This window comes from Silurus aristotelis, assembly GCF_946808225.1.
Source record: "Silurus aristotelis genome assembly, chromosome: 28".
NCBI classification, from domain to species: domain Eukaryota; kingdom Metazoa; phylum Chordata; class Actinopteri; order Siluriformes; family Siluridae; genus Silurus; species Silurus aristotelis.
Window position 1 is genome coordinate 2,967,390 of NC_139601.1, and position 26,904 is coordinate 2,994,293.

At 40.9% G+C, this 26,904-nt stretch overlaps 1 protein-coding gene across 40 annotated transcripts in view; it reads left to right on the top strand.

Moving 5' to 3' along the window:
* Positions 1-26,904, top strand: part of magi1b (membrane associated guanylate kinase, WW and PDZ domain containing 1b) — a 134,974-nt gene that overhangs the window by 86,423 nt on the left and 21,647 nt on the right. For 13 of the 40 annotated variants that reach the window (XM_083534710.1, XM_083534709.1, XM_083534707.1 and 10 more), the window contains 8 exons: positions 969-1,004; positions 5,985-6,042; positions 7,900-7,985; positions 9,045-9,152; positions 11,052-11,237; positions 11,330-11,950; positions 22,599-22,630; positions 25,714-25,939. In XM_083534710.1, the coding sequence (XP_083390836.1) occupies positions 969-1,004; positions 5,985-6,042; positions 7,900-7,985; positions 9,045-9,152; positions 11,052-11,237; positions 11,330-11,950; positions 22,599-22,630; positions 25,714-25,939 (1,353 nt within the window). The remainder of the gene's footprint in view (positions 1-968; positions 1,005-5,984; positions 6,043-7,899; positions 7,986-9,044; positions 9,153-11,051; positions 11,238-11,329; positions 11,951-22,598; positions 22,631-25,713; positions 25,940-26,904) is intronic. The other 27 variants (XM_083534712.1, XM_083534711.1, XM_083534730.1 and 24 more) reach the window with 6 other exon arrangements.

The following is a 26,904-nucleotide window of genomic DNA, read 5'->3' on the forward strand; positions in this document are numbered from 1 at the left end:
TACATAGCAGCACCACTGGCTACGTGCATGTTGCCAACCTGTCAACGTGCACTAACCGATTCTAGGTAGGAGGTACAGTAGATCAGCGGCTGTCAAAAAGTATGGAAACACCATATGTGACGTGCATGTTCCTTTTGTTTTTGATGACCAAACAAATCCATAAATGTCCATCTTATGAACGCTATTTGCGACGAGAAATCCTCGCTCAGCACGTATAACAGCTTTATGCACTCATGCCAGAGCAGTTCATTAGGATTTAGGTGCAGTGACTGGGCAGGTCGTCTCATTTCTATTCCTAAAATATCACTTTTTATGGATTGTAATATTCCTGTGTAGATTTCACCCATGTCTGGTCATGTGAATTGTTGCGTTAGAACAGTGTTTATTGAGTAAATAAAAAAAAGGTTTACAAGGTGCTTTTTTTTGTGTTGACTTCACAAGTTCCTGGATTGTTAACACCTTCCTGGAATTCTCAATTCGCAATAAGATTTACTGAAAACAAACCATTTTCCTCAGCCCTAAAAAAAAAAAAAAAGACTTGAATTGCTTGAATATCGTTTCCTTCTTTTCAAAGATTGATTTTTTCCTCTGATGTATAGAAGAAAAAGGAGTAAAAAAAAGCCTGTCTTCTTTCTTCCCCCTTTCCCTGGTTAAAAATCGGCAGACGACGAAATAACGCTGATGCAGGACTCATAATGTTATATCATTCACCTGCAAGACGGAAAGTAAATCTGTTTTTATATTCAGGAAACATTTTATCTGTTATTTGACTTGGAACAGAAACAGTTTATATTATTTTAGGCAGAAACGTGTAGTTTTTTTAATGCTAATGAACTAATTCACAGCTGGGCATCTTTAACCTCACACTGCGCTGACTAATAACTGACACGTCCTCACTGTGGCTTTTCTCTCTATCCCCCCCCCCCTCTCCCCCTCCCTCTCTCTCTCTCCGCCTTGCTCTTGAGAAGAAGGAGTTCATACTGAGGAACTGGACAATGATCTAGGTAGGCCATGGGATCTTTGGGGAAACTTTTTTTTTTTTTTTTTTTTTTTTTTTCTTTTCTTCTTCTCCTGTAACTATTTGTAGTTTATAGGAAATAAGGCACAGAGCTGATATCCAGAGCATTTTCTGTTTCTCTGAATACGCTTATGTTTGTTTTTTTTTGTTTTTTTTAAGGCTGTGTTGTCTAGAAACAGGACTCGCCAAACAACATCCATTATTCATCAGCGTTCTCGCTCCCAAAGTTCATCATCCTCTTCCTCTCGGAGTCCGAGCGTTTTCCGCTCACATGATGCAATCATTCGTGTCGAAACGCGTTCTCATCTCAGGGAAGTCTAGCACCGTGCGCCGGCATCTGTCTGAAACACAAAACCCCGCCGGCACACGAGTAAAAAAAAAAAAAACACTCCGCAGTGCCGCAGAAGGATTTTCACGTCGTTAGCATCAGCCCCTCCGAAGCCTCCTGCGCTGGAAGGCCGAGGTCAATAGATATTGATCTGCGAAAATTGGAAACATTAGCCAGACAGCATCAGGACAAGATGTGACGGGCCTTTAGAGGCATCAGAGCGGAACGTGAACGGCTTAACAACAGCTCGTCGTGTGAGACCGAAATGTGAGGGAGGGGAGACAGAGTCTTTTCTTCACATTCAACAAGACGCTCGTCCACTGCTTTATTAGATATACATCCAGTCTAACCTGCAGTTCTCAAGCTAAACTCACAATCTTCTGGTTCAGAGGTTGTTTTTTTTTTCATTAATAGCTGTTTCTTATCATTCGGTTGAAATGGAGAACATGCTGCTTTCCTGATGAAGGATATTGCCTTAATGAACTAAATAAACAGTATACATGAAGACGTCCAAAATAATAAACTGGTACTGGAACACACAGGAAGTAGGTTACTGGACTCTAAATGATGACCGATTAGATACACGCACAAACATAGACATATTTGTTGGTACTCCTCTATAAAAACTGAATAAATAACAAAATCACCACACAAAAATGGATGAAAGGAAGGAACAGTATAATATATATAAATATATATCTAGCTGGGCCGACAAAATAACGTGTAACTTTAAATAAATATAAAACCTTCAACGCAACACGCATTTATTCACGACCTCCTTTCTTTACTCAGATATAAAAAGGAAAAACGTAAAAACAAAATGTTTAATCACTAAACATTTGTTTTACTGATGCGGCAAGTCTCAAATCGAGCATCCGACAATTAAATCCGTCCGTGCGGAAACTTAGAAAAAGTTTCGTTTGGTGTCCTGACGATTTACGTCATTTAAAACAACACAATTACTTTAAAACGTTTACGAGAATAATCGCGATTAAATGTTTTGATCGATTCACAGCCCCAAAAAAATAAATAAATAAATAATAAAAAAATAAAATAAAATATATATATAAATTTGTACATACATAATATATACATAAAATCTTGGACAGGTTAATTGATCCGAACTTAAACAGAGACGCTCTGCATAAACAGATGTTGAGACGGTTAACTTTTTTTTGTTTATTTTTCATATGAAATGAATTTTTAATCTGCTGCTGCTTTCAGATAAATACAACACTTGAGTCTGTGCTGTTATTGGAAAATTGGGTCCATGGATGTCTAACTTAATCACATTTAACTGAAATGATCTCAGGCTGATCACTACATATGTAATAATTGGTATGAACTATAGATCCATTGCAGCCTGTTTTGACAAATGCAACTGCCTACTAAATAACAATAATAATAATAATAATAATAATGTAGTTACTGATACAGCAAGCAACCATCAGCGCTATTTATTCTAACAAGGCCAAGGAGGAGGTTTATGGATGTGGTGAAGGAAGACATACAGGTAGTTGAGTTGAAAGAGGCAGATGTAGGGGACAGGGGTAAGGAGGCGGCTGTTTCGCTGTGGCGCCCCCTAGAGGGAGAAGCCGAAAGAAGAACAACACTATCAATAAAATCAGTTCTGAATAAAGACCTGTCTAAAGACCTCGACAAAGCCATCAATAAATAATTCACAGAGATAAAAACGATGACATTTAGACGCTCAGAACTATTTCTGCCCCACAACCTTTATTCACACACAACTACGTCATTATAAAGTCTCTCATATTTACCTTAAATACACATGGACCTTAAATACACGGACAAAAGTTTGTCGACACCGAGTATACGATTTCGTGCTTTCTAAATATCCCATTTTAACATTTAGTCCACCCTTCTGGGAAGATGATTCCAGTTAGGAATCCTTTAGATGTTGGTGTGTGCTTGTAAAGATTTGTGGAGATTCATTCATCCACAAGGCTTTTAGTAAAGTCAGGTACTGATGTAGTCGAGGTGATGAGGCCTGGAGAGCTCTATAGCAAGAGATCTTCCATTCCAACCCCTGGAAAGTAGATCTTTGTGGAGCTGGCTTTGTGCATTGTGACATTGTCATGCTGGAGCAGGTTTGGGTCTCTTAGTTCAAGTGACGGGAAATTTTCATTCTCCCACATCCATAGACCGCCTCAAGATTTGAGGTAAAAGTTTGGGGTGGAACCACATATGGGTGGTCATCAGGTGTCCCAATACTTATCTCCATATAGTGCATGTTCTCCATTTTAATCTCCGGAGATTGAAAGAGTTTTTCCCCCTGACGTTGCAGAATGAATATCTCATTGAGTAACGAGTTTGTATTTGAGTTCATCATTATAGAAAAGACACCGTGACCGAAGCAAATCGAGTTAATGAATGAATTAAATTAAACGTTCTCTGAAAGCGTTCATCGCTTTTATTTATTTTTTTATTTTACTTTACTGATTTTTTTTTATTGCCGTTAAATAAAAATGCTGCCATTTCTTTTTAGATTGTGCAATAGTCATTTATTTTAATCCAAATTTTTTTTTTTATTATTATTTTATCTCCAATTTTTTTTTTTCCAATAAATAGATGTGATATCAGGTTGGTCAGTTCACACATTCATTATTATTTTTTATTTTTATTATCTTTTTATATAATATTTCTAATTTTTTTTTTTTTTTTTATATTTATATTTTTGTAAATGATATATTTTATATTACGTCTCGAAGTTTTTTTCTGCATTATGTGCAGAATTTGCATTTAAATGAAATCTATATTATTAATAAAAGCAATTTTCCTGTATATACCGCTCGTAGATATACAGCACACATGTACATATACGTAACAGTAAGTGGCATTAAGAGTCAATCTGAGCAGAGAAAAAAAATTCAGGTTAAATAATGCATGAAGGAATTGGACCCTGCGGTGCAGCCATCGTTTCTCTGATGCGGATTTTATTACGCGGCACGAGCGTTCCACTTCACAACTTTACAGTAAATTAATAAGTAAACAAGCCCAAACGCACATTCGAGTAGGTGAAGGAGGTCGGGGGGGGGGCAATGCAAGCAGACACCCCTCTGAGGAGCGGAACTACTTCACCTGTAGACGGTTAATTATCCGCAATTAGCGTCGACTGACATTTATGGATTCATTAGAGCAGAGTGGCAGTCAGGCTTGTTTGTTATCACTCTGCCGGCAAGTGATAACGACTTCGGCACGTAAATTGATACGTCCGTGGCTCGGTTTAAAAGCGACAAATTTAAGACACAGAGTTTCCCCAGAACGGGGCCGGCGATCGTTCTACCGGCTCTGGAAGCAATGCTAATTAAGCGCTTATGAATTCTCTCCGAGCGGCGAAAGAGGCGCTACACGCACAGGTGCACGAGCCTTATGTTTAATTCAGCATGAACGTGTTCAGTATTCATAGCTCACAGGAGCGGCGCTATTGCCATTTGGAGCGGCGAATACCAAAGCGAAATTCGGTTCGTGCTTTCTGTCAGGTGGCTTTGTAGTGAGTCAGCGTTCCAGCGAGACGGAGTTACAGCAAAACAAACATCGACGCTGCAGACTACCAAATAGGTGGTGCTGTGTGCAACAGAAACGCACTCGAAGCTGCCAATTTACTGTAAATTAAAAACCGGATGGAATTTTATCCAATGATTTAGAAGCGTTCTAAAAAATATATCATTTACACGTGTGTATGGCAGAGGGGTCACAAAAATAAGTTATTCAGTGCAGTGAACTTTTCTATAGGAAGCTGTTTAACACGCTGTCTTGATAGAGTCCTTATGTACACTTGTTTTAGCCTCGAGTTTCAATGGAGTCTTCAGTCTTGATTTAGTCTTGATGCAGTCTTGATTTAGTCTTGATGCAGTCTTGATTTAGTCTTGATGCAGTCTTGATTTAGTCTTGATGCAGTCTTAAAGTAGTCTTGAATGCAGTCTTGTAGTTTTGACGTAGTCTTGATGCAGTCTTGAAGTAGTCTTGAAGTAGTCTTGAAGTAGTCTTGATGCAGTCTTGTAGTCTTGACGTAGTCTTGACGTAGTCTTGATGCAGTCTTGAAGTAGTCTTGATGTAGTCTTGATGCAGTCTTGTAGTCTTGATGCAGTCTTGAAGCAGTCTTGATGTAGTATTGATGCAGTCTTGATGGAGTCTTGATGTAGTATTGAGTCTTAATGAAATCTTGATGGAGCCTTGATTAAGTTTTGATGCTTCTTGCCTTTTTTCTGTATACCAGTATTTAAGATTTTTTAAATCCCCTCAGTGCAGTGACAAAAGGTTGTCTTGATGTGGTCTTGAGTCTTGGTTAGTCTTGAGTCTTGATGCAGTCTTGTTGTAGTGTGATATAGTCTTAGTGTTGGTATATTATCGAGTCTTTATGTAATCTTGATTTAGTCTTCATGTAATTTTGTTGAGTCTTGGTCTAGTAAAAATATAGTCTTGATTTAATCTTTATATGGTCTTAATGCTTCCTGCTTCTTTTTGCATACCGGTATGAAATGTGGATTCTTTTTCTCCTGCCTGTATGATCACATCTCCACTGGTTGGCAAAAAGGAGAAATTATATTCATTCAGTACCTACAGCATTGGAGCTCATTTCCTCTCTTCTCCCCTCCCCCTTTTTCTTCTTTACAGAGTTGCCCACCGGCTGGGAAAGGATCGACGATCCAGTCTACGGGGTTTATTATGTAGAGTAAGTACTGAAAAGGTTCACGCACTGTATAGCTCCGATTCGCTCCGGGTTTATTAGAGTGCGTTAAGTGTGCTATCAAACCTCACACTGAAACCCAGAACCAGCCTTCAGCTGATGTCTGTATCGTTTTGAAAACTCGCTCTCACTGTGTCATCCTCCCTACTGGGGAGTGTGTGTGTGTGTGTGTGTGTGTGTGTGTGTGTGTGTGTGTGTGTGTGTGTGTGTGTGTGTGTGTGTGTGTGTGTATGCGTTATGCATAAACATGAGTGTTTTTCACAGTGTGTTTTTCAGTGTCTCCGAGGTGCAGAGTAGCTTGTGTTTTTCTGAATCATAATTCTGAAAAGTAAAACAGGAGTGTTGACTGGTGTGTGTTTTCTCCCCTATGAAGCCTCTTTACTGTGCTTTATGATCATATGATGCGGTTTACTGTAATCCAAGGCCTAATTTACCTGCTGTTTATGAATCTGCAGGACCCCTGGGTGTAACATATCTGCATGCGTCCTGCATGAACGATGAAAAAACTTCAAGACCAAGAAGATACAACTTACATTGACTTTATTTATATATATATATATATATATATATATATATATATATATATATATATATATATATATATATATATATATATATAAAATGATTCAACTTTCAATTATATAGTGTAAGACAGAAAAGCACAGTGGCCACAATTTTAGGCCAGTGGTTCTCAAAGAGTGTCTCTAGTGGGGAATAAAGACATGACCAGTGGGGCACAGTGATTTATGTCATCTTTATCTTTCTTTATGATGTCGCTATTAAAAATAAAGTTTATACATTTAAAGCAACCAAAACAAAGAAGTAGGTCATTAATGCAAATATGCATTGATTTAGAATTTGATATTTCAATAAATTAGACATTTTTAAACTGGAAGTATTTTGTTACTATTTTTTGGGGTGATTGAGGACTGGTGGGCATTGAAAATGAACCCCCCTTTAAAGTGGTGGTTGGCAGAAAACGTTTGAGAGCCACTAATTTACACTAACAAGCACAGAGACCACACCTCCTTCACCAAGACTGTCAAGCACATAGACCACACCTCCTTCACCAAGACTGTCAAGCACATAGACCACACCTCCTTCACCAAGACTGTCAAGCACTTGGACCACACCTCCTTCACCAAGACTGCCAAGCACATAGACCACACCTTCTTCACCAAGACTGCCAAGCACATAGGCCACACCTCCTTCACCAAGACTGCCAAGCACAGAGGCCACACCTCCTTTATTTGACTGACAAGCAAATAGTCCACACCTTCATTTGACTGACAAGCACGTAGGCCACACCTCCTTAATTTGACTGACACAAGCATATAGGCCACACCTCCTTAATTTGACTGACACAAGCATATAGGCCACACATCCTTCATTTGATGGATAGGCACATTGGCCACACCTCCTTCACTCACATTGAGAATAAATAGACCACACCTCCTTCACCAAGACTGCCAATCACAGAGGCCACACCTTCGTATTTTGACTTACCAATCACAGAGGCCACACCACCTTTATTGGATTGACAATTATATAGGCCACACCTCCTTTTTGACTGACAAGCACATTGGCTACACCTTCACTCACATTGATTAGTAAATAGACCACACCCCCTTTACCAAGACTGCCAATCACAGAGACCACACCTCCTTCATTTAGACCGACGATCACAAAAGACACACTTTTATTAATTTACACCTTTGATATTGTATCTTAAAATATTCTAAACAGTATGTGAATTGGAAAATGTTTCTCCTCAAGTTTGCATTAATCACCATTCCCTCAATGTTCTCTTTCCCCCCCTCTTCCTCTCCCTCTATCCGCCAGTCACATTAACAGAAAGACGCAGTATGAGAATCCCATACTGGAAGCTAAGAGGAAGAAGCAGTTGGAGCAGTCGCAGCCTGCGGAAGGTGAGCAGTTTATCTCAGTCACTTCTTCTTTTCTTTTTTTTTTTTTTTACTACTCTGGAATCATCCGTGTCCATCACATGCTAGGTGTCTCACTGGTCTGATCATTCTGATCGTCTGAACATGTCTTTAAGTAATGGTTCTTGAGTAAAGCTATCTTAACATGTGAAATGATCTTGAATAGAAATTCGTGTAAATCTGAAATAATACTGTAATAATGTACACATTTCTAGCTTTTATAATTCTATAATTAACAAATCAGTTTACTTCATTTTCGGAATAAAAACGAGTTAAAGCTGTTGTTTGTGACGCAAAAAGTAATATTTAGTCTCGCAACGAATTAAACGATTGATTTCAATGCTTGTTTTTGTTTTTTTTGTCTCTTTCATATAAAATCATATCAATGTTACATCTTGTTCCATTCGACAGCAATTTTCTTCTAAAGTCCATATTTTTTATCCTGTGTGTATCTTGAAAGGAGGGTAGTCCAGATATTTTAGAAAACCTTGTCTTGAACAGAACTATAAAAAAACAAACAGAAAATGAGGTGCAGAACCCGACTCTGAATATGAGTAACTTTTCCTGTATAAATATATCTGGTCCATGGTGAGAGTACAAGTAAAATTCCTGTCCATGAAGCACAAGGTTTCTTGTGGGTAACTGACTGTATTCAAGAACTACTCAGGATACCATGTGACCTTTATGGCCAGTAGATCGTTCCGCAGATTTCCATGTAGGACAGTTGTAAAGACAGGAATGGTCCCGGACAGGGTTCTTAGCATCACTAGCGTATCAGGCGAGATGTCCCTGCCCTATTTTGCATCGAATGTACTCAGTAAAAAGGTCCCACTTTAAATGCAGGCTCGTCCTCTCAAGATTTGGCTTAGGCCCCATTTCCAGCCTTCTTAACCTGACCTTCATTATCACACCACCTTCTTTTTCACACCTCTCCCTCTTTCTGTGGCACATTTTTTGGCCATCTTGGCTTTTACTCAACAAGTTTGATTAGCCAAAGGAGGCGAGTACAACTGTGGTAAGACAAGACAGATCTTAATCTTGCAGAGTGGATAGAAGAGAACGCTTCGAGAGCACCGCTAGCCAGCTACGCCGCCATTCACCGGGAGATCCACAGAAGCCCCGATCCTCCTTTAACTGCAGTAGAGGCCAAACGTATGTGATTCGTCTTCACCAATAAGGCTCTCAGTATCAATCTCAGCTCACTTCTTTTTCCACACATCTTTTGTTTCTTTTCTGTCTAAGCGAGAATCTGTTGAGCTTCAAATGCCGGCTACTTCAGAACGCCACGTCCTGATCGTTGTGTCTCCCTATCGTCCACTTTTCCGCATTCTTTCTCTCGTGCGCAAAATCCGAAAACCCTCCAAACGATATCAATTATTAGCACTCGCACGCCACCTGGTCTCATTAGCATAGGAGTACGATGGTCATGTGGTCAAGACCGGCCTGGAGCCTTTAGATGTTCACTTTTAATAGACAACATTCGGATTTCTTTTAATGTTTAAAATGTGAATTTTTTTTTTACGCAACTTGCTGGATTCCGATTTTTCAAATGCTAAACATGACCATTGATCGCATTCGATTTGGCCGGAGTACAATCGTATCTGTCAGAATGCTCAAGAGCCGAACTCGCGCCGTGCTAGCGGGGCTAATAAATCCAAACCGAAGCTGTTAGCTTAATAAACTCGTGTCTGGAAGTGTGCAGGATGTTCGTTTAATACACAAAGGAGAAGAATTCTGGGGCACATACTGAAAGATTTCAGCCTTATTGATCTCACTTGCATTAAGTAGCTCGAGAAGTACTTATTTACTAGGGGTGTAACGGTACACAAAATTCACAGTGTGGTATGTACTGTACCTCGGTTTTTAAGTCACGGTTCGGTTTAATTTCGGTACGGTTGTGGAGAAAAATAGAAAACAATAAATTGCTTGTCATTTTTAAATTAACATAGTTTATTATTATTAACATTTGTGAACAGTTAGAAATTTTTTTTTTTAATTTTATGGCTGCTTGGTTCGTCCAATATATATTATATATATATATTTTTTGCTTATGAAATATTTTATTTATAAACAAAATCTGAAAATAAAATAGAATACATCAAATTAATGTGATACACTATTATATTGATTACATTGAGTAATCAATTAAATTGGCACAAATTAAATTGGTAAATAATATTAAATCAGGATAAAGATGTGTATATGAATCTGTGTTTTATTTGCAATTATTCTTTTAAATGAATAACATTTTTTTGTATATTTTTTTGCTTTCTAAAAATATGTTCCACTTACCTGTTCTACTTATTTTAGCATTCATTCCTTCCATCCTTCATTCATTCACTTCCTCGGTGTGTGTAATTGCCAGGATTTGCTCCTTTAAAGGGAAAATCTTGAAGCTGAACATAAAAGAATCCATATCACTAGACTGTTGTTAAAATGGAATTCGCAGCAATTTTGCGCAGGTGCAAAACAAAAAAGAGTTTTACAAAGCATTACAAATCGTTTTTCCGGTATTGAGTAAGTTCTAGTTTCTTTATCGTAACCCAGGCATTGTTGTGTACGTCTTCCAGTTTAATAATAATGATAATAATAAAATAAAACAGTGACACTGCACTCAAAGTGCGAGTCAGAGACCAAACTTGGGGTCTGCCGCTTAATATGTTCGGAATTACAAATCCGTGTATCTTCACACCGCTAATATTTACACGAGTCGGCGTCGAGACAACTTTAATCTGTCAGATCTCTCGGGTCTGTTAACGATGTCGCTCATGACAGGTGTGGATCAGCCAATCGTCCATCTCCATCAGTCTCTCGCACTGTCTCCTCCATCCTTTGTGATTTTCTCGCACTCTGCTTGGCCAATGTGCCGTTTCCTTGCTGACCCAGGGTTACATTCTTTCAGCTAGTTCCTAATGAATGTACTGCTTGTATAATGTATTAATTAGATGTGTATTATATACGTTCAGCTTTTCAAATTATGACTTGTTGTTTCATTTGAGGAATCGTTTTTTGATGCCTATGATTTTTTTTTTGGTCATTATTATTCCCCAGGAGTGAAGCCTTTCTTCACACGGAACCCGGCCGAGCTGAAGGGAACGTTCATCAACACCAAGCTGAAGAAGAGCCGGCGTGGTTTCGGTTTTACGGTGGTCGGCGGGGACGAGCCGGACGAGTTCCTCCAGATCAAGAGTCTGGTGCTGGACGGGCCGGCCGCTCTGGATGGCAAAATGGAGACAGGTGGGGTGTTTTAATAAAACATGCAAGGTGATGTCAAACACCGGGTCATCAGTTGTATACTTTGGTTACGTATTTTACATCTTTCTTCGCAGGTGATGTGATCGTCAGCGTGAACGACACTTGCGTCCTGGGCTACACGCATGCACAGGTGGTAAAGATCTTCCAGTCCATACCTATCGGTTCCATGGTGGACCTGGAGCTATGCCGAGGATACCCGCTGCCCTTCGACCCTGACGACCCCAACACCAGCCTGGTGACCTCCGTTGCTATCGTGGACAAGGAGCCGATCATCGTCAACGGCCAAGAAAGCTACGACTCTCCATCCAGCCACGGCAGCCACAACGGCACCACCAGCGAACCCCCTCGGCCCCTAAGCCCCACCCACGAGCCCATTCCCGACGGCACGCAGGAGCAGCGTTTTGCCGGCGACGCGGTCACCATGGCCTCATCTATCGCCACGCAGCCCGAGTTGATCACGGTGCACATGGAGAAAGGAGACAAGGGCTTTGGTTTCACCATCGCAGACAGCCCAGGGGGCGGCGGCCAGCGGGTCAAGCAGATTGTGGATTACCCGCGATGCCGAGGGCTCAGGGAAGGTGATATCATTGTTGAGGTGAACAAGAGGAACGTGCAGAACCTTTCTCACAACCAGGTGGTGGATCTGCTCAGCAAGTGTCCTAAAGGCAGTGAAGTCACCATGCTGGTCCAGAGAGGTGAGTGACTGCAATTTCTTCTGAGCTTTTAATGGGATGGAGTGGAAGCAAAAGCAGGAAGTGAAGGAACGAATGAAAAACAGAGGGCAACGAAGAAAAACGCATGATAGACAAAGCAGATAGAAGGAACGGTAGGAAAAATATGACGGAAGGGAAAGAAGGAAAGAAAGAGTAAGCAGAAAGGAAGTCAAACAGGAAAGGAAAAAAGAGGGGAAGGACGAGGGAAAGAATATCTTGCAGAAGAGAAAAAGGATAAAGAAGACCATAGACAAATAAAAGGGGGAAAAAAGGAAAGAACTTTACATTGGAAGAATGAAAGCAAGACAAACTAAATCAAGACTCAGAGAGAGAGATTGAGCGAGAGATAAAATAATTATAGAAAAGTGAGAGACTGATGGCCTGATGGGTGAAGGACCGGTGTCATGACCATAGAGTCTCTCAGTCCTGCCCCCGCTGGAAACCCTCTGCTTTTCTCCTCACTTCTGTCCCTCACTTCCTTTTCCTCATCTCCCTAATCTCACACCAACGGTCGAAAGTTGTGCAGCGTTAAACAGAATGCGGGAGCACATACTGTTCTCTGTGATCACTCATCGAAAGCGTAATGAAGTTTTTTTTTTAGCGAATGTTCTCTATATTTACACCGTTATCATGAGCGAACCATGACCTTCAGACTTAATTACACACAATTAACGTTCGAGTAATTAACCCGTGCACTGATCGATGCGTTTTGAATGTTAAGCAAATAACGAGCAACAGCATTAAGCAATACATGATCCGTAACTTATTGCTTATTTATAGACACTGCGAATCCTAACAAATAGCCATGAAAGTGTATTAATGAGGGATTAGTTTGTTGTGAATAATCCATTTTATTTATTCGATTTAAATAAAGTTTAATGATTCAAATGTTAATTGATTACAGTAACAACTTCTAATTAAATATATATATATATATATATATGCGTGTGTTTATATGACCTACCACTTATTTACCACAGCCTGAATGTGTGTATTCATATAAAAACTATTTACTGACCAATCAGATTTGAGAATTCAGCAGCACTGTACATTAATTAGTTTCATATCGTCTGAGCAAAGAGTCACATAATCATATACGAGGAAATATGAGAACTGTAAGCTTGTTATTATTGAGCGAGACCAGTCGGGATTAATGTATATTTGGCACCGGAGTCGATTCTGGTGTTGCGTGATGAGGACTATAGATGATGTTGCACATATACTGTATACGGGGCGCATATACAGGATTAATTTACATTTCAATCGACGATTCAGTTCTGAATTAAATTGCGTTGTTTGCTGTTAATATTTGATGTAATATGAAACGCAAACGCTGCTCGTTGGGAGGGAGATACAGTGAATCAAGCGCCGTTCATATGCTTATTATAGTGAACACACTGAGCAACAATTTTATATATATACTGTATATATATATATATATATATATATATATATATATATATATATATATATATATATATATATATATATATATATATGATGCCAATTATATATATTATCCAACGCTATATATGCCGAACGGTGATTAAATTCCTCTTTAAACGTCTCAAAAGACGAAGCGAGCAGGCGCAAAAGAATTTTTGAAAGATCAGTCATTGAAAACGACAAGGCCACCAGCAGTGTCCTTGCAAGATCAAAGTTCACAGGGCTCACGCAAAAAAACAAAAACAAAAACTGGGCCCATTTCACAGCTGAGGCGTAACAAAACGACTGTTGCTTTCAGTGGATTTTAACTGCAAACACTGAGGTCTTTAACAGTAAGTTTATTTTTTGTGGGAATCTCATCGCATCCCTATAAGGAGCACCCTACGCTGCCTGCTTCTTTAAGCCACGCGTAGGTGAAGCACTCGTCGGTTTGTTGTTTTGTGGTGCAAGTGGTGCTTTTTGTAGCCTGACACCTGAAGCGCGGCCGGGGAACGCACGTCAGAAAGGCTTTTGGAGAAGCAATTCACTGAAGAGCGTTACTGTGAGATGTGGAAAGAAAGAGAGAGGGGGGGGGGGGGGGGGGGGGAAATGTGCTCTCTGTGCCCTTGAGTTGAGATTTTGGTCGACTCTGATCTCAGACCCAAGAGGATTATTCAGACGTGGGCCAGACTCGCTCGCCGAATCCGAGTGCAGCATTTAGGCAACAAAATGATACAGGGTTCATACAATTCGACGTTTACGAAGCCACGTTTTGAACATTTCCTGCTAAAAATGGAATAAATAGGTAGCAAAAGAAAAAAACCCCGCATAGGATCAAGATAAAGCTTTTAAATGCGACACAAGAATCTGAACTTGTGTCATTTGGAAAGATGTCGATTCATGCTGAAGGTCTTTTCTAAATCGATTATGCACTGGAATGGAAAAATCACCAGCGCCAAATACCCTCATGATAAGTGTCTATACCAGATTACGAACCACAGATCTTTTAAAAATGTATAAAACATCATTAATCAGTCATGGATGATTTAATCCTTAATCAGTGTTTCGGAGAACTGGAAAAGTGTGTTTTTTACCGAAGACATGAAAACAACATCCATAATGAGTTGAATATATTTTATTAACAGTAAAATGGCCCAAACTATTCTAGAGTAGTTGGGATTCATTACATAACCATGTACAGCCGTTCCCACGTGACCCTTCAAAGACCAGCAGGTGCACGTTTCTGGGCAAATGTGGTGGGAACCCAGTTCTTGGGACAATTTCAGTATCACCATAAAAAACAAACACTTTCTTCCATCATTCCCACTATTGTCTTTGATTTATCACACTGGTAAATCTAAAATCCATTTTAATAGCAACAGCCTCAATGTACAAAAAATTCTACCTGTGCCAAAGTATCAGATATGAACATATTTTCATTTCTGTGTATTTTAGGAAACATGATTTTAGGAAAAGTCATCAAACTACAGACTCAATAAATGACATTTAGGGTATTTTTATTGTCGTCAAATGTAAAAACGGGTCGAATTTAACGATGAGCTCTCAGGATAATGTAGAGAAAGGAAAGAGCGAATCCAGCAGACACTTGCAAGGAGTTGCAGGGCAACCTGAAAGCAGCAGGAACAACAGTTACAGACCGAGAGAGTAATCGCTAATAAACTGCAGTCCGACCATCTTCGATCCTTCACCTGATGCAGGAAAAACCGCTCTGTGTGTACACTATGGGGGCAAAAGTATTTGGACACCTGAGTTTTCCAGCCATGTGTGATTTGTTTATTAACTTGTATGTTTCCTTCACTTGGACTAGGAGACCCAAAACTGTTCCAGCAGGACAATGCACAAAGCCAGCAAACATTTGGGAACATTTGAAGCAAAAAAACCAAACAACATTTCTTTTCTTCTTTTTTTGCTTTGTGATTGAAATCACAACCTATTATCATCAAGGGTATAGTGTTTATAATTGAGGTCTTCTAGTTGTTAGCGTATTTGACCGGTCACTTATTCAAACTCTATTTATAGGCTTCTTATTTGAATGTCAACTGAACATCTGTACAGCAGAGAGTTCAGGAATAAGAATCTATAGCTGCTGTAAGTATATAGCACTATGTAGCATTAAGTAATAAACATAGTATTTGGATTTGCTCTAAGGGAGTTAATGGAAGGGCGAATTCCTGTCTGAAATTAGTTTTTAAAAGCTTGAATTATGAGTTATACTGTTAATGCGGCAAGCTCTCCATTTTTAATTCAAACCCTGAAATGTTTATCTGCATTATATAATCTAGTTCTCTTTGGATGGTCCGTTGGAACCCTACAGAGCTGCTGAGATACGATTCATGCTTTCCAGCTTTAACTGAATTAAACATCACAGTTTCCAGGTTATTTTATAGGCACGATAGCAGATCTGAGATTGGCGATGTTGTGGTCGCTTCAGAATTCCTGATAGATACAGTGGCTGGTCTGAGATCAGCTCTTGTTCAGCATTAAAACCACTGGTAGGAGAATCTACCCCATCTGCTCTTATTACTCTCTGCTGTAACCTAATTACAGCTCTCGGTGTCATTCAGCAAAGTTTGTCCACACACACACACACACTGTACTGATCTGATTGCTGGAGCAGTAGCAGACACGCATGCTTCTCCATTCAGTGTGCATTAGGTGCGATGACATTTAGACCCCGATCCTTGGCGCCATCTCCGAAAACTAATCAACCAACAGCCAGAATCTCTCGGGGGGGAACGATGCAGAGACAAAGAGAAAGACTGAAGCCGGACGAGTGATTTTTGACAAGATATACAGCACATTTATCACGAGCAAAGGCAAGACAGGGAAAGAGCGCCTGAAAGAAGTGCTTCAATTGCTAAACCAAGAGCCGAACACAGCAGACACACGGGAGCTTTTTATAGCGCAGATCCGTTCTAAAACGTGACTTTCGGGTTGTACTTGTTATTCACACACGTACACAGTGCTGAATTGTGCTTCAGGCTTTACTAGCATGCTGAGCGAGCATCCTCTGAGAGCCAGGACAGGTGTATATAACGGTACACAATATTCAGTCTCGGTTCGGTACCACTTCGGTTCAGTTTAGGGGAAGAAATGCAAATCATAAAATTGCTTGTGTTTTTTTTTAATTAACACAGTTTACCATTATTAACATTTGTGAACATGAACAACTTAGAATTTCAAATAAAATAGCTTAGCTTAAATAAAAACAAAAATCACATGTACATAAAATAAAAACACTTTTTTATTATATTGATTAAATTGATTAATCGGTTAAATTGGCACCAATTCAATTAAAAAATCTTTTACATTTTTAATTAATAAAACTTTTCCTTTTAATGCGTCATTTTCAAACGAGACGTTCCACTTAACTGTTCTACTTATTTCAGCATATTTCAACCAATGTCTTCATTCCTTCCATCCTTCGTTCATTCACTCCCTCGATATGTGTGGAATTGTCAGGATTTTCTCCTTTCAAAAGAAATTCCTGAAGCCGGACATAACGCTTAAGAATCCGTATCGCTAGACGGTCGGAAAACCGTTTTCGCACAAAAGCATGTGTCCTGTACGGAGTGAACAGCCACAGTGACGCCGCCATCAAAGTGCGAGGAGGAGATTAAAAACAAACTTACGTTTCGTAAAAGAACTCTGATTTGAACTTTATTCCACACGTAAAAAAGGATTGCATTCGCTCCTGTACCGTTACACCCCTATTATATATATATATATATATATATATATATATATATATATATATATATATATATATATATATATATATATATATATATATATATATATATACTGTGTTTATGTGGAGAGAACTGCAAAAAGACCAAACACATCATACTTTCGCCAATTATAGCTGCTCTCTGCTTCCTGGGTGAAGCCTCCTAATTGGTCACTATGCAACAATCTTTTTCTCTGTGTGTGTGTGTGTGTGTGTGTGTGTGTGTGTGTGTGTGTGTGTGTGTGTGTGTGTGTGTGTGTGTCAGGCTTCCGAACACAGTAAGCTTCGCTGATAAGGTCTAAGTTGCCTTAATTGGTCCCCGGCGAGAAGCGTGGCTCCAGGACAAGGCCCCGTATGATCCATCTGGTCTTGGTTTCCTGAACTCGCTATTACTCGTGACGTCTGCGTACGTCCCTCATCCGCTTCATCAATACCGAAATTCTTTAGCTGACTCTTAATTAGGACATGTGTCCCGTATGCCTCACTGAGCTCAATCTGTGGTGAGAACAATTCAATATTCAAGTATAAAATGAGTCATCAGGTTGAACCTGAATTTAAAGTGAAAAGGTTTCTGCTTTTAGATAGGAAATCTGGACCATAATTATTGGGACACCTGGCTTTTCCAGACGTGTGGTTCTTCCCCAAACTGTTACCACTAAGCTGAAGGCACACTATTGTACAGGATGAAAATAAAATGACATTTCCTTTTCACTTAAACTAGAAGACCCGAACTGTTCCAGCATGTGCACAAAGCCAGCTCCATGAAGATATGCTTCCCATGGGTTGCAGTGGAAGATCTCCCTCTATAGAGCTCCAAACCTATTGGACATGAGGAATGTGAACGCCGACTGCACCCCAGGCCTCTTCACCTCACCTACATCAGTACCTGACTTTACTAACACACATGTGGCTGAACAAATCTCCACAAGATCTTCTCAGAATCTTCTCAGAAGAGTGATGAGGACTAAGTGTGGAATTAGATGCTCAAAAATTACATCATTTTATGGCCTGGTGCCTGCAAACTTTTGTCCATATAGTGTATACTCTCAAGGGTCTACCAGTCCCATCATTTTAGAGCTTGTGCATTGACAAAGCGATGGGTTTTAGGACTTATTTATATTGACATCAAATATTGGCAAAAACTAACAAATATATTCCCCAAACTGCCACCAAGCAGGAGAAGATAAATGAGAGCGACGGATGGGATCGATTTAGCAGGATTTTTGATCAGAAGGCCGTGAGTTCAAATCCCACCACCTTAACCCTCAACTGCTCAGTTTTGCAAATGAGATCAGGATGAGGGCGTCTGCCGAATAGAGTAAATGTAAAAGAACTTATAATGAAACTTTCCAAGTTTTTTTTAGACTTAGTCAGAGGTTAGGAATTCCAATTTCGGAGCTTTTGTGGAGCTCAGCAAAAGAATAAGGCTTCATGATTATATATAGATTGATGATGATGGTGGAAATGTGGCCAACACCAACCCCATGAGCAGACAAAGAGCCCCAAGCTACAAACAAACAGCTGTCTCTTGGTTTTTGCTTCGTCTCAGGTGCAGTACAGTGACACACAGGAAGGTTTTGGTGAGGTGTGTGTGTGTGGTTGATCAGACCAGATGTTAGGAAAGCCTGTGGATGCTTTGAGATCCATGTGGGTTGACAAGCATTGTTAGATCATTGGAAGTCTTGTCATGTGTTGGCTCGTCTCCGTTCGCCTCGCTGCACCCGTTTACACTTGCCGTATGTTCAGTCAGTTCCGAGTGGCCTGCTTCCACAGAGCTGTGAAGTTGTGTGTGTGTGTGTGTATATGTGTGTGTGTGTATATGTGTATATGTGTGTGCTCAGCCACAGAGCATCAGGTTCTTGGTGTGTGTGTGTGTATGTGCGAATGAGCATGCTCTCCTCATACCTCAAGGGTCAGGCTTCTTTGGTTTCCAGGGAAACCGTCTGTGGCTCCTGTGCCGCCAGATGGACCTGACCGTCGGAATCCGTTCCTCGCAGCGTGACCACACACACACACACACACACACACACACACACACGGACACTCTCGTTTAATTTAACACAGCGATTAGTTTCCACCGTGCCTGCCATCCGAGGGTCACGCTGTTCCAGTTCATGCTGTTCTGCACCCACAGACGCGGTAGCAACTTGGCTATGGGTTTAGCGTCGAACGGCGTGTTTATCACCTCAGCGAACTTTTATTACTGGCTCACTTCACCCTGTAGGTTCTGCTAATTGACGTTGACGATCCAATCCAGTGATACGTTAGCAAAATGCTGGTAACGCTCGTGCGAAAAATGCGCCAATCCCATTCTCCTTCATTAGCGTCCGATATCGGAGCGCGAAACGATCCACTGCACTTTCTTTCCTTTTAGTTAGCAAGCTAACAGCTAGCTAAGAGTACAGTCTGCAAGACTAATCAACAATCCCCTCCATTTTCCATGAATGGATGTTTCCAAACAAAAAAAGTTTCACCTTTCTGTTCTTCCCGAAACGTTTTTTTTGCTTAAGCAATAATGATGGCACCCTTTACCACTCATTACTATGTGCACCTACACGCTAGCTGAGTCGGAACGACGGCTTTCCTGCGCCGTGTTTGTGCCTCGGGTAGGAGAAACCGTCTTTGTTGTACGTCTAATCTCGCGATCTCTTGAAGATAAACGTTTCTGGAAGTGAGATTTCATGCATTTTCATAGGCTGGCATTGCTCCACACCCTTCCAAGTACCCTTCACTCGTGTGCTTTTGGTGTAGGAAAGGACGCGACGGCTCTCCCCATGGGTTCTTAGCATCTTTATCTGCGCTCACCTTGTGTTCGTCCTCTCGTGTGTGTTTGTGTGTGTGTGTGTGTGTGTGTGTGTGTGTGTGTGTGTGTGTGTGTGTGTGTGTGTGTGTGTGTGTGTGTGTGTGTTGCTGTCCATACAGTGCAGCCCCTTCATTTGCTGTCTCCTCACACCGCATCTCTGTCTGAGCGAGAGCGTCCATTCCTCTGGCTTGAGAGCAGATGAAGGGGAAAAAAGAATGAATAAGAGAACAGAAAGAGGAGCGAGTTTTAAACGTTTAATGGGCTGTAACTCGGCTGGCGAAGGAAGGAGGAAGGAACGTGTGTTTTCAATGCTTGGAAGAAAAAAGTCGGTCGACTTAAATGCTGTCTCGTTGCTTAAGTTTCAATCTGTCAATCAACACTTTTTTTTATTTGTAAAAAAAAAATGTTATGATTGCACTTGAATTTATTGCCAGGATGGATGATGCATTTTCTAGAATCAATTTGGCCTGGCCCTTTAATTTTCTGCCATTGTATTCTTGGATTTGTACTTCAGTCACTGTTTTAATTCACTTGACTCCTCCCTATCAGCTTTCTGATGTCAGTTGGCTCCGCCCCCTCACCATTCTTCTATTATCATCGCCCTTCAACTTTCGGGCATTAGTCTCTGGGTCGCTCCCTTAGTTTTTTGCTTCTGTTCAGCTTTTTTGTTCGGCTTTCTGGTGTCCTCAACTTGACCCCGCCCCCTCAACATTCCTCCATCATTTAGTTAGCCTCACATTTCAGTTTTCTGCCATAAGTCTCTTGGCCGTGCCGTTTAGTTTCTGGTTCTACACAATTGATCGCTCCCCACTTGTGATCCACTCACCCCCTGTTTTCTTCCGATGTCCAATTTGGTCTTGGCTAAAACCATCGAGACGGGATCCTGTGCTCTAGCATTGTAGTAGGGGGCTGCATTAGGACAACGCAAATCTTGCCGGAGCGGCCGTTTTGACCTTTGCCGTGGGCGGTCAAACAAATATACCGCGAGTTCGCCATCCCGTAGAGGGCGCTAGTTGTAATGTTTTGTTTAAAAGTTCTTTTAGTTTAAGATTTTTTTTTCTAAGGCTAATGAATAAAAAATAAATAACAATAAATAAACCCAAGGTGTTTGCCATGTGTGGTGCTTCACTTTTGCATTGCTTTATATACCAGTTTAACGGTTTATGCCTGTTATTATTCCCTAAGTTCATCGTAGCCTCAAGGTGTGTGTACATTTTTACACAATCTTTCTAAGCTGTGACCGAATGATGAAGAAAACAGTCAGGGCTCTAAACCAATAGTCTTCGCATGGACATTGTAATGGCAGCTTGGGTTTAAAAGCTGCACGTAGCCGAGATGCCGCTTTGTTGTTCTCGTTGTTCCTACTTTATGTCCAACAAGCAGGATGATCGCTAGGCATGATGCATGAAACCAGACCCGACAGAAAAGGATTTATGGAATGCGAATAAGCTGTTGAGATAATAAGAGCTGCTGTGTGTGTGTGTGTGTGTGTGTGTGTGTGTGTGTGTGTGTGTGTGTGTGTGTGTGTGTGTGTGTGTGTGTGTGTGTGTGTGCGTGTGTGTGTGTTTGTGTGTGTGTCCAGCAATGCTTTGCCCTTGGGACCGTAAGCAATCAATAAGCATTTTTTTGCGTAGATAAAATCAGGACACACCTACACACACACAAATACTCACACACACCGAGCTGTGAGGTTAAAGTTGGACCATTTCCCTGGGAATGAACTCGCTCTAATCCGCCAGTAAACATGTTTATGGACTTTTTTGTCACTCACAAGAAATACATAATAATAAACACAACACCTAGGGGTCACGCCGTGCCTTCCGTATCCGCTACCCATCCCAGTTCCCATTGACCTGTAAAACGCTCATCGACGAGCGCGTCATTTATGAGTTCGACCCCACACCTCTGGCAGATGGAGAAAAAGAGAGATGGATGTAGAGAAGGAGAGGAGGGGATGGTCCCCGTGGTACCGACAGCGAGGATGGGAGAGAAGCGAGAGAGAGGATGAAAGAGAGCGAGTCTGTGATGGGTGCACAGCAGGGGGTGGGGTGGGGTGGGAGGGAGGGGGGAAATGGGAAAAGGCTGGAGATTGAGAGAGAGAGAGAGGGAGGAGGAAAAAGACGAGCGAAGGGGAGCCTGTCGATTCGGGAGCTTTTCCGAAGAGGAGGCGCGAGGAGCTGGCATGCTGGAAGATGGTCTCAGTAAGAGGAGAACTGAGCGTTGCCTATAATTTAATGTTCAGTAGCTTGGATTCCTGCTCCATGGGTAAAAGATTAGAACCTGTCCAGGCTCTGCCACTCTCACGTCTTTGTTTTCCTTTATTTTCCACGCCGTCGAGAGCAGCGCGAGGGATCTTTCCGAGGCTGTCTTTTGAATTTTGCAAGGCTTTGGTGGATCGAGATTGCTGGGTTTAGTTCTTTATTTTTCACCACAGCGAGTGAGCAAGAGAGTAAGAGTGAGAGAGAGAGAGAGAGAGAGAGAGAGAGAGAGAGAGAGAGAGGAAGGCTGTTGCTGCCTCTGTGCTGAGCGCTACAGTCAGATCAGTTCGGTTTGGAAATGCTTTGCCTGTAGGGAAGGTGACATTTAAACATGCAATATTAATATTTCCCTCTGTCCTTTTTTTTTTTTTCTTTTTCCCTTTCTTCCTCTAGGGGTGGCTCCTGTCAAGAAAAGCCCAAAACTGGTGAGTATTTGATTTTTCTACATTTCTCAGCCTGTTTCTACTTCTCACTATCTGTCCGTCTCTTCCGATTTTACCTGCTGTTGCTTAGACTCCATCATCCTCTCTCCCTCGCTCGCTCGCGCTGTGTGTGTGTGTGTTTTTAAGCGTGCGAGTGTGTGACCGAGGTTCACTACGTGCCAGGAAATAATTCGAGTGTTTTGGATGTTGTCAGTAATTGTCAGTGTGAGGAATCCTGGGATGCCACGCTCTGATTTCCAGGGAGAATGAGGAGGAGGAGGGTTTGTTTGCGATACCAGGTTTTGAAACGCGTCTGACGATGGAGTCGAGCTGGAAGAGCTCCAGAGCACCACCTACAGGAGTGTGTGCTTACATCTAGGGGTTATTTCGGATATAAAAGGTGTCGAATGTTTTAAGGTGCAGGTATAGATATCCATAATACAACATAATGAGGAACTGGATATGCAAGTGTTAAGAACCTTAAGGGAAGTGGAAAAGATGTTGAAATCCATGCAACATCAAGCTTCCACTGGAATTTGCTCTGGATAAGAATGTAATAGATTTACATTTAAATGTACAGCATTTGGCAGACTCCCTTATCCAGAGTGACTTACATTTATCTCATTCATACAACTAAGCAGCTATGTGGTTAAGGGCCTTCATCAGGGGCCCAGGAGTGGCAGCTTGGTGGTGGGATTTGAACTCATGACCTCCGGAGCCAAAGTCCCTTGCAGATTGAACCTAGAATTGTTTCCTCCATAGAAGGTTTGATGTAGAAATTACTTTCAAATAATTTAATACATATATTAGGGCTGTTAATCGCAACTTAATCGCACATTTGTATCCGTTCTAAATGTACCGTAAATGAATACTTTCAAATTTTTAATACTCTTATCAACATGTCCATGGAGAAATATGGATGCTTTATAGAAATGCATGTTTATTACTAGTGAAACCAAACTCAACGTAGAGCAAAATATTCTTGTAAACGTTTTTAAAATAACGATGGTGTTTTAAATGACGTAAAACATCAGGACACCAAAAGGAACCTTTGCTATGTTTCCGCTCGGACGGTTTTATTTGACGGATGTGTGCATCGTGGCGGATTTTGGTGCTGTATTTGAGTCTTGGCCCATCAGAAAAAACAAAGTGTTAAGTGGTTAATATGTATATATTTATATATAAATAAATAAAAGTTTCATGAAACTGTTTTTGAAAAATTCTTGAAAAATAGGTCTCCTAAAAAGTTCTAAGTGGCAAATGTACTGTGCATGTTTACCTTCTACCCCCTTAAGATGGCCAAAAAATAATAATATTTAATGCTACATTTTGTACTATTAAATGATAAATATGGTTGTTTTTGAAACTGGAGGAATGCTGAAGCATTATATGCAGAATCCTACAAACTAAGCGTTTACCTTCCAAGTAGAACCTGATCATAAAGATCTGATTGAACATCAGTAGAGCTCTTGAGAACTCATTTTTTTCTACACTCTCAGGCAAAGATGTTACATAAAGAGCTTGATTAGGAGTTTAGGAGTTCTCTGGCTCGTCTCGTGGGAGACGTACTTGTATGTAGAACCCTGCATCAGTATGCCTACCGTTTACAAAACTAGAACATCCAGCCCTTAATCTCCTTGGGGATCCATTCTCTGACGCTTAAAAAAAAAAAAGATTGATTTCGCTCACGTTCTTGCTTTATGATGGTCTCGGATCTCAGTCGGCACATTGCTGCATGCAGAGATGTCTTTTTAATTTAGTTCAGCTGCATCCAGCAATCTGTTGTTTTCTCCAATGGGATTTCCTCTACAGATAGGAGACAATTGTTTCAGCAAGCATGGATTCAAGTAAGTGTGTGTACAGTCAGTGACAGCGGTAATTGTGATCCTGATACCGTGTATGTGTTTTTTTCCCCCCTGTCTATGAAACAGTGTGAATGCTTTATCCGTCCCAATCAGACCTCAGTATGGGAAGAAAATGGCTTTACGCTTACACAGCACATGTATATTAAGGGAAAAGTGTGTTAGTAAGTACAGTAAGGTTTTAACGGTTCCTCTAAGAACTTTAAGCAGGCAAGCTTACACAAGCTTGAGGGAGGGATTCACTGACCGGATTTATAATGAACCTTTGTGCTATAATTCAAATATATAAACCCAAAACAACAACAAAAAATTGCATATATAAAACCCCAATTTGTTGAATTAAGTAGTTTAACTAACGACTCTTCTGTTCTGAGTCATTCGTTCGTTCTTTTGTCACGGGGCTTCAATATTACGCTATGCGGTTATATATACATATATAAATTACTGGAACTATAGTAGAAGTTGGTGTATGTTGACTTGTTGTGGATCTGCTTATTAAAGTGTAAAATTTTTTTTATTTCTGATCGAAAGAACAAAATGATTTAAAAAAGATTTGTTTATTTTTGATGAACGTGATTCAAAGAACCAAGTCACTAAAACGAATCCATCACTGCAAGAATAGACAATGCGTCCTGCTCCCCCTTGTTCTCTCCTTTTACCTGGGTATATTCAAGAGAGAGGAATACTGTATTAAGCACCCTAATGCATGGTAGTGACGTAATCAAAATCTGGGTGGTTACAAGGTGCTGAACGACCATAAGTTGGGGATGTGATGGTGGTGTGGACAATTCATCCAATGGTGGTCATTTGTGTTTTGATCTGGTTTGAAGGCCATAGCATATGATTTTCCATGCAAAAGTTGATTGATCGGATTAAGGTGATCGTGCAGGGGAACTTGTTACTGATTTGTAAGTGAAGTCGCTTTAACCTGGCAAATAAATGCACCACGGACAAGTGGACCACTTATGTTTCCCCTTAATTTATTTATTGATTGTTTTTTACAGCTGTAGCTCTGTAGAAAGAGAACGTTAAAACTGTCAAGTGGAATTGTACGAGTGTACTCCAACCAAAGTTACAAATGCTACCAATAACAACCTGCTCTTACATACCCAAGCTTTTCAGCTTTTATACTCTGAACTGTAAACTCTCTTTTTTCATCATTCTCTGTTTTTATCACTCTCACACAAAAACTCTTCACATGCATACTCCTCTGAATGCTTCCAGCAACCTCTGGAGAGAAAAGACAGCCAGGGTAGCCACCGGAGCGTCCCCTCGGACTCGCCTCTTCACTCCTCACAGGCTCCATCCACAGAGACGGCAGCTCCGCCTCCCCCCGCCCAGCCGCTGCCCGGCCTGCCCCCTCAGGAGCCGGTGACAGACGGCACGCTCGCCAAGAAACCGGACCCGTTCAAAATTTGGGCCCAATCCAGGAGCATGTATGAAAGTAGGCGTAAGTAATATGGGATTTTGGTGGTGGGTGCTCGGTGGGCTGGCACTGTGGGGTCAATCGAGGGTGGAATAATGGTGTTTGAGGATTCTTTGCTTTGCTTTTTGTGTTTTCTGGCTTTGTTGTTGTTTGTTTCTTCTCATCCACCTAGGACGGTGGGTTTTTTGTTTTTCTATCTGAGTTTTTTTAGTGTAACCATGGCAGAAAATAATAAGGAGCAGTGTTAGTTAGATCCAAAAAGACGATCGCAGGTTAAACTTGGGTTGCCGACCTCAAACTTGTGCATATTCCATCTAAAACTTTCTGCAAAGCCTGTTGCAAGTGTATTCTGATGAAGCAGACCAATCCTGAAAGCGCCACTGTGGGTGGCAACCGAATCAAAAGTCTGCAGATCAAAGCAGACAGCTAAACACCAGTGGACACCCAAGTGGGGTTCCTGTTTGGCTAACGATGCAGTGTGTGTTATAGTGTTGCAGTTTTGGACAATAAAAACGACATCAAAACCTACCAAAGAAAAATAATGACCTCCCGAGCTTGGCTTTCTGGTTTCTACCTTGTTTAAAAATCTTGCCTTTGATCAGTTGCTTTTTTGTTCAGTTCCTTGGCATTGTTGGAGCACTCTCCTTCATAGCAGAAGCCACAGTCGGGAATTTCAAGTCGAACGATATCTTTCTCTGCCATTGATTCCATTAGATCCATCAATAGTCCTAGACGTTTTCTCCTTCTTCACAGGGCGGGTGCTTTACTTCCCGTTAGCTGCCGTCTCTTAGTTGTGTGTGAACATAAAAAAACTGAAGAAATATGTCTCCCGATTGGCTAAATAAAAATTTTTTGAACCTGGCTATGTTTCAGTAGAGTTACTATTGTAAAATCTTGCGTTGTAGTACCAGTCAATCGCTGTTAGTTCTCTTGGCCTAACTCCAGCACCGTGACATAGCGTTAAAAACCATGGCTCTGCGACGCCATTA